General features: G+C 55.0%; 1 protein-coding gene across 1 annotated transcript; it reads right to left on the reverse strand.

The window, feature by feature from the left end:
- Nucleotides 1-250: 250 nt before the first annotated feature.
- On the reverse strand, nt 251-7,072 carry LPIN3 (lipin 3). Its single transcript, XM_010147337.1, has 14 exons — nt 6,878-7,072; nt 6,446-6,541; nt 5,537-5,712; nt 5,240-5,347; nt 4,705-4,825; nt 4,118-4,322; nt 3,194-3,293; nt 2,907-3,076; nt 2,731-2,824; nt 2,443-2,512; nt 1,745-1,875; nt 901-1,021; nt 503-651; nt 251-341 (listed from the first exon to the last, which is right to left on the reverse strand). The coding sequence occupies exons 1-14, from the start codon at nt 7,067-7,069 to the stop codon at nt 251-253; spliced, it is 1,824 nt and encodes a 607-aa protein (XP_010145639.1). The 5' UTR covers nt 7,070-7,072.
- Nucleotides 7,073-8,725: the final 1,653 nt, after the last annotated feature.

An 8,725-nucleotide genomic window follows, 5' to 3' on the forward strand; every position in this document is an offset into this window, starting at 1 on the left:
CTCATCCTCTCCATGACCATCCTCCCACTTCCCCTTGGTTGATCCAATACCTACAGGTGGATTTTGTGGAAGAGCTTAGCAATCCCATGATGAGTCCAGTCTTTTCCTAGATGTGGCAAGATGTGCCCAAGAGCATCGGACCTAGAAGGACAGGACACCAGGTGAGGCTGGTCTGACCTGGTGGGTATCCAGAACATGTGGTTTGCGGTTCCATGACCATCCTCCCACTTCCCCTTGGTTGATCCAATACCTACAGGTGGATTTTGTGGAAGAGCTTAGCAATCCCATGATGAGTCCAGTCTTTTCCTAGATGTGGCAAGATGTGCCCAAGAGCATCGGACCTAGAAGGACAGGACACCAGGTGAGGCTGGTCTGACCTGGTGGGTATCCAGAACATGTGGTTTGCGGTCCCTCCTGGCTGCTTAGGCAAGCCTCGAAAGGACACTTTTCCCCTAATGCAGGGGAAGGAGCAGGGACACGGGGTGGGAGAAATGCCCTTTACCTGGTGATGGTGCCGTCAATGTCCGAGATCACCACCTTGTCATCCCAGTTCCACAGGTAGATGGTGGCCTCACAGCGGCACGTGCCCTGGTACTGAGTCGTCACACTGAATGCCACCTCATTGGGGCCATCCCGCAAATTCAGCCTTCCCTGTGGCAGAGGGGGGATGACAGAAACGGTACAACCGGCACCAATTCACAACAGCCCAAGTCTTGCCAGAGGCCAGACTGCCACCTGGCCAGAGCAGAGACCCCAAGCCTCTACAGGGTGGGCACCCAGGGCAAAATATGTGGATGATCTATAAAAACCATGAGGTCCAGAGTAGAGAAATCCCTGTCTAAGGCTTGTCTCACCCCTACACACACAAGCAGGCAGCAAAAGGAGAAGTAAAGTACATACTATTTGTTCAGAGGAGAGTCGCAGGGATTTCTTGTGGGTTGGCTGAGGTTTCTGTGCATCTGCCAACATGTCCTCGGAGTGCAGAGGCTCATCATCACTGGAAGACACCTCCTCCTCCTGCCTACATCAAGAAAGGGAAGAGCACATTGGCTTTACTCTGCATACCATAGCTTTCCCCATGAATACCAGGGGATATCTGGAGGGGTCCGAGGACAACCCAACCACCAGGAAGCAGCCATGGAGGAGATAGGGCTCTGGTTGACCCTGGTCCAGCCAAACAGAGCTTTCTGCCTTCATACCTTAGGTAGACATGGGAATACAGGGTCGTTTAGGAGAAGAGATCAAGAGTACGCACAGACTCCTAAAGGCAACCTGGGAGAGTGCACTCACCTCTGCTGAGCAGTCCTGTGCTGCAGCATCCCCACACCGGCTTTCCCTGGCCTCGACTGCTGCGGGCAGAGAGGGGGGTCATCAGCACCTCAGTGTCAAGGGCAGGAGCTGCTTTGCTTCAGACACCCTGAGCAGCAACACCAGAAAGGAGGTGGCAATCCATCCCCCTGCCTTCACGAGGACAGTGCCCCATGAAACAGGAACCACAACACAGCACCAGTGTGGAGCAGGGAGACCAGTGAGCTGTGGCATGAGGGGTACAAGGCCCCCTTTACTGCATTACTGGTTGTTGGTAATGCTGGTAGGTGCTGCTCAGGCTTTAACAGACCTGAGGGGACAGCAACAGACTTCGGAAGTCAACACCAGATCTCTGGCCACTCAACCTCATGCCATCCCCAGGACCCTACCACTCTCCTACCCCCACCCTTGCCAGCCACCAGAATGACTCCTGAACCCTGGGGACATGGTTGTCACAGCCACCACTGCAGACACCTCCTCTGCTGGGAATTCTCTCCTCCTCCAGGAGAACCACCATCTGCTGCCTTTCTTGGGCATCTTCTCCTTCACCAGCTGGTCGATGGTGCTCTGTGAACAAGGCAGAACATGGGATGAAGTCAGTCCTCAGCCCAGGGAGGCTCAGCTGCCAACACACAAGGACATCCTTGTCCAGGCAGCGTTTCCTCTGCAAAATTATTCAGAGGATAAGATGAATACATTGTGAGCGGAGATGGTTTTGGGGTGAAGGGTACAGTGACTTGATCCCTTCATACAGCTTAGAAAAAAAAAAATCTGGATGCATTATTCCATATAATCCCAGCCTACAGAGCCCTGGAGCAGGCTCATGCAGTCCCAAATCCTCCAGACTACCAGGGCCCCTGGCTCTGACCAGCCTTGCACAGACAAAACTATCAGAATTGGAGAGCAGAGATTTCCTTGTCTAAAGTCTCGTGACATCAGTGGTACCCAGGTATCCAAAAAGCCACCCTGAGGTACCTCAGGGAAAGGACAGATCTTGGGGTCTGTGGGCTGGAGTGATGTCCAGCTCTGCCCCAGACTGCCCACAAAGCCCCAGATGGGCAGCTTGGCCCCTCACAGACCCACTTCTCAAGCCCTGCTGAGGAACACAGCTGGTAGATGTGTTGTGCCACTAACCTCAGGAATGTTCCTCTGGAAAGCCTGCAGGGACAGGATCATGGGAGCAGCCACTGCCCAGCTATAATACCTGGAAGAATGAAGAGGGATGGGAACATCACTACTCTTGGAACAAGGTCTGCTTCCAGATCACCCTCTGGCAGCATGGCCAGAAGGTCCCCTCCCACACCACTGCATCCCAGACAATGATTATACTGGAGTTCCACTCCTACAGGAGTGTTTCTGTAAGGACAGAGGAGCCACCCTGATCATCTTGAGATGAAGGAGCAGGAAGAGCACGCCACTCACTTCTTGTTGATCAGTATCACCAGGTTCGGGTCATCGATGAGTCCTGGATTCTCAGCAAACTGCTGGTAGGAGACCATGTGCTCCATGAACTTCTCTGATGGGACAGAGGCTGTGTCACACCACTGGTGTACATAATGGATTTCAGGACAGCAGATTCCCCTTCCCCTCCCACCTACCGTGAGAGATCTGCCTGCTGTCCCCCAGGCCTCCACACAGTGAGAGCGCAATTGTGGGCATCAAATCAGAGTCTGAGTCTGCGGGGCTGTCAGCAGGCAAGTTGGACAGCAGCTGGACACACAGAGGGTTGCTGGGGTCTGCCACAGGCTTTGAACTCTGCTCTGTGTCACTACCAGCAAGAGAAGAAGTGGTGGCATCATCAGGCAACAGCCTCAGACATACCTCCGTCCTTTGCTGGAAGGGAAATGCTCAAGGTCTGAGCTTGGCCAGCTGGGGTAACCCATACCTCCTGGGGAAATAGAGAGCCACCTGCTCCTCATCCAGGCTGGAGAGGTCTTCCAGGTAAATTCCACTGGGACCCAAGTGAGGACTTCTTTTGATGGATCCTCAATGCATAGACAGAAAGGAGAGAGCTTAGCTGAATCACCTTTCCAACCCTCTCAGCATCTACCGAGAAAGCTGACCACATTTTCCTCTATCATATTCATAGATCACCTAAAGAGGGCAGCTCTTTGCCTACTGAAAAACTGCCCTAAAGCAACAGCAACAGAAGTACCTCAAGACACCTGCCCTGGCATAAGACCACTTGCCAAGAGGCTTGAGTCCTGCCCACGTTCTGCTATCACAATCTGAAGGTGCCATCTGAAGTTCGCACCACGCAACTTTGTGACCTCCCCCTTTGTACAATAAGGAATCCCACGTATCTCTTCTTCAGAAAGAGGGTTCTGTTCCAAATTTATGCTAGCTGGAAGAATGAGGTTGGTTAGGACAGGTAATGATATAAGAGTCCTTAAATACACTGTCAAGGGAGACATGCGTGCTTCGCTCTGTGTGATTTTCCACCTGATCTGGCATGCTCAGGATGAAGGCACAAGTCAGGCCAGGTGCTGCCAGACACTTCAAGGTTAAGGTATGGTCTACACTGCTGAGAAATCTTCCAAGCATGCAGAGGCAGAGACATCCAAGGATGGATGTCAGGAAGGCAAGAAAGCCTTCCTGGGGAGCTGGGCAGTCACTGAGAGGAGGAAGCCTGAGGAATGTCTCCTCAAAGCAAAGGAGCTGGTAGCACACAGAGAGGGCAAAGCAAACATGTCACACTGTGAACACCCAGGGAGGTCGTGAAGGAGTCGCACTGAACAAACAACCCAGCCCCCACCCAAGTCAGATGCATCCCTGGGCTCCGACACCACTTCCAGCAGCACCCACTCACCTTGTCTCCTCTGGCTTTCCAGCTGGAGCGCAGCGCCCTCTGAGCCCCCCTGCCTTGGAACAGTGGCTCCCCCAAAAGGCTCCACCTCTGGCACAACACTCCCACCTCCCTCCTGTTTCTCTTGTGGGGCTGAGGTGGCCTCCACCAAGCTCTCTGCCCCCAGACCACTGGGGATGTCCTTCAGCCTGGGGAGGCCATTCCCATCCTGGGGTGCAGGTGTTGGCTCAACAGACACAGCGGAGGAACAAGGTGCACCCTGATGTCCCACTGGGCTTGGACCTCCTCCCAGACCTTCAGAGGTGGCAGCAAGGTGGGTTGCCTCATCCACTGGGACCAGTGTGGCAGAGACAGCAGCTGCTGCAGTGGCAAAGGTCTTTATGGACTTGGCTGGTTCAACTCGTTCAGATTTATTCACCTCAGAGAAAGCAGAAGAACAGGTTTGAGAACTGGAAGTTGCTCAAAGCACCACATAGAAGAGGACAACTCCTCTAAAGCTGCCTGGCTACTGACCACTGGCCACTTTCTGCAGGCTTTTCAGGCATCCCCCTCCCACCAGCTGCTAGGGAAGAGCAAGAACAGAGACTCACCTGAGGCAGCCTTCCCCATGCCCACTGCATGTGGGATTCAGCCCCTAGAGCAAAACTCTCCTGTGGTCTGATCTCCAGTTCAGAGTCACTTTTGGGAGAAGACAGAAGGCCTAGGGTGGGGCTACAAGAAGAGAAGGGAATGTTGAACCTTAATCTGTGCCCTACAGCCCTATGCTTTCCTATCACTGCAAGGACATTTAGGGCCAAGAACACTGCATGTTGGTCTCCCATAGAGTCAGTTCTGCCCCATAAGACTATCACAAACAAGCAAGACCTATGGGAATCTGAGGCCCAAGGAAACAAAGTGCTATGGCACCGGTTGTCCAGAAACAGCAGCACCCTGTGCACTGAGGCTTCTTGCATCTGTGACCATGGCCAGAAGTGTCCCTCATGAGCTCCACACTTTTCTCCAGCCACATGGTATGAAGCCAGGAAAACCCTCCTCTCCAGACACCCCCATCCCTTTTCCTTACCAGCCACAAGGCACATCCCTGGCTCTCTCAGAACAGCAGATTGCCTTGGCCCTGCCCATTACCTGTCCATGGAGGCCAGCTCCCCATCAGAGTAAGGATGCATCTCCGGGGACTGACACGACCCAGTTTCTTCTTCAGGGAGGTCAGCAAAGGAGAAATACATTGGATCGCTGCAGAGGAGGAGAGGGGTCAGTTAGGCTGCTCTCAGGCACCAGCCTCCTCATCTGGAAAGCTGGCAATACCAAGCTTCACCATTTCCACTGGCTTTCTACTCCACAGGAGACTGGGGTCCAACTTTAAACACTGTCCCCATGTTTCTGTGCTGCTGGGCATCACCCTGCCCAGACCAAGCCACTCACCTCTTGTCCATGGAGACCTCGCTTACAGCCTCCTGGCAGCCTTCTAACTGGGAGTCCAGCATCTCCTTCCGCTTAGGCTTCCTCCTGCGCCGCCTCCTCTTGCGCGGGTTGGCTTCAGTGCTGGAGGTCTCCTCCCCAGGGATGGGTGATGTGCAGAGGCTGGAGGGGATGCTGTCCTGCAACAGGGATGGAAGAGACCACCAGCTCATGGTTTTCATCTATGCAACATACGCCACCAGCATACCGAAGACCACTGAGCCCTCAGCTTGGGGTGGGTTTGTGGCTAGGACCAAAAGAAAAGGTTCTGTACATGCAACATGTGAATAAAACAAAATCAAAACCAAAACAAAGGTTATCCAGCCACAAGACATCTTTCCACAGGCTAGGAGAGGCAGGCAGGAGATGGCACCATACGACCAGAATTACCAAGGCTGAAAAATAGGATTGATCTGGCTCTACAGCCCTCTCGCTGCTCTCAAACCCAGCGCAAGCCACCAGCAACCACAGGTCAGCCTAGGAATGAGTTGCCAAGATTTCTGGAAGCCACAACTAGTCTCATCCTGCTTCTGGCTCACTCCTCATCCCTGTCACAAGATCCCTCAAGAGGCCAAGCTCCAAGATATCTGCCTGGCTGAGCAGCAGCCATGCACCAAGAGGGAGGATGCTCCCTCCTCACGGTGCTCCGCCATGCCCCAAGAGGGAGGATGCTCCCTCCTCAGGGTGCTCCACTGCCCAGATCCTCCACACTGGTTACAAGGTCCTTTGAGCAGGAACCTTTCCGGATACACAAGACAGAGGGGATAGTGGAGTCACCCTGAGGAAAAAGAAACAGTGCAAACCCCAAACCCGGCACTTCCTTCTCAAGCCTACACTTCCAGGGGGTCACAGCAGTGCCTCTTCATCACCAACCTCATTTTCCTCCGACTCCTGGACAAAGAAGGCCTCTCCATTGTCACCCAGCTCCATGTGCAGGTCCACCGGCTCCCCATTGATTTCGATATCAACCTGGCAAGGGGCAGAAGCAGCCTGTTCATCTGAACCCGCTCACCCATCCGCGTAGAGGCAGGCACTTCCTTGGAGACAGAGCGGGGCTGCTCACAGGGCTGACAGCCACACAGCCTTTGAGGCAAGGGACCTCTCCCAGCTTTCCTGGGAAGCATAGTCCTCCCTCTAAGAGGATGGGTTCCTTTGGGGCATACCCCCTAAAAATTGGCATGCACCCCTTTCAGCAGGGCTCCCATTCCCCTCAAACCAAGTTCTTCCATGACCTGGGTGTTATGGAAGGTCCTGGGTCTGGAGACACCAGAGATGAAGCACAGTCCCAGGGTAGGCACCACTTACCACCTTCTCCTTGGAGCGCAGCACACCCAGCTTCCCAAAGCGCACGTGAAATGGGGAGCACTGGAAGGAGTTATCGGGCTGCCTCACCACGACCACATCGATGCAGCCCGTCAGGGTGGCAGGGTTCAGGCCCCGGTACAGCTCCTTCACTGTGACAAAGACAGTTTCTGCAAGCTGCCCCACGTAGTTCATTGTTTGAGACTGCAAGAGACAGGAATAAGGTCAGGTGGGGAGAAAGGGCTTTGATGGAGAGCAGCCAGGGCCTCTGTGAGCACCTGAGAACAGGACAGAAGCCAGAGCAGGAGTGACTGCATCCAGCTTGAAGGAGAGGCCTTTGCCATTGGGATGTACCATCACATTTGCCCCTTGGGAGGGCAAGTACTACCTCACAGCAACACGTTGCAATCCAGCTGTCAACATACCATTCAAACAGGCATTTGGTTGACAGGAGACCTCCTGCTCTGCACTGCCCTTAAAAACAACCCAAAAAACAAGCTGGGGCAGAGAGGTAGAAGTCTGAGGAGCTGCTGCATACACCGCAGGCTCACTTTGAACAAAGCCCAAACCCACCAGTTCCCACTCAGAGAAGGCATCCCACATCAGCCCAGAGGCTGGGAATCACGGAGGCCGAACCCAGCTTCCTGAGCTGCCAGCTCTTGTCCTGGGGAAAGGACAAGGACACAGGAGAACCCCTTCAGAAGGGCCACAGATGAACTAAAGGAAATCTCTTGTACCAGCTGCATGATCAGACAATGGCACAGTGTCCCTGGGGGCTCAGCCCAAGGGGCAGCTGGTGAGAGTTGGTTCCTTACCCAAAGGGACGAGGACACGCAGGTGCCACCCGAGGAGCCCTCTGCCCCAGCAGGAACCCAGCCTCTCTGATCTGTTTTGCACAAGCTCAGTCTTGTCCCATTCCCAGACATCTCTCCAGGAAAGCGGTCTGCGTGGGGAGACGCGGTCCCCACTCCATGTCCTGTCCCCCTCACCTCTCCCTGACAGCCAGGATGAAGCCCAAAGCGCAGATCCTCCCCCAGCCGTGGGGACAGCAGGGAAGCTCCAGCTGGCTCCCGAAGCTTCGGTGCCTCCATCAGCTCTGCCGCAAGCAGGGCCAGGGTCACGGGGCCACCCACCAACCTGCTGAGCCCAGCTTTCCTGTGCATTGCTGCCGGGGCGGGCAGCTCTCCAGCTGCCTTCCCCGCTGCAGGGCCTGGCAGTGAACAGGGCAGAGCTCCTCGCTGCAGGGGGGGGATTTCAGAGAGAAGGGACCCGGATGGGGTCCTGGTTGGGGTGTGCATCAAGACAGACCCAGAAAGTGCAAAGGGACAGCCCTAAGCAGATAAACCTGCACAGCCCATGGGGTTTGGAAAGATTCCCTGGAACACCCCCACGCTGAGCAGCACCTTCACGGTGAGCACAGGGTGCAAGGGCTTAACACAGCGCTGCAGCCACCCAGCCCAATGCGCTGCCAAGCGCCTCGTGCCAGGGCCATGTCCCTTCTGCAGGGTCAGCATCTGCCCCAGGACTTCGTGCCTCAATGCCCAGCCGCCCCCTCCCCAGGCATCTGCCTGCCTGCTGCTGGGCACCCGCTCAGCCCCAGAGCTGGGGGCAGCAGGAGAGGGCGGCTCTGGTGCAGTTCTCAGCTCGGGGGGTTTAACTCCCTGGGGGTTTCACCTGGGACAACTGGAGCCAAACAGGGGACAGAGAGAAGAGGCTCAGACTTCACACATCCCCACCACTGATGGAGAAGGTCCATTCGAGACCTCATTGCAGCTTTCCAGTATCTGAAGGGGGCCTACAAGGGTGCTGGGAGAGGACTTTTTACAAGGGCCTGTAGTGACAGGACAAGGG

Source organism: Eurypyga helias, unplaced genomic scaffold (genome assembly GCF_000690775.1).
Source record: "Eurypyga helias isolate BGI_N326 unplaced genomic scaffold, ASM69077v1 scaffold31512, whole genome shotgun sequence".
Classification (NCBI taxonomy): Eukaryota; Metazoa; Chordata; class Aves; order Eurypygiformes; family Eurypygidae; genus Eurypyga; species Eurypyga helias.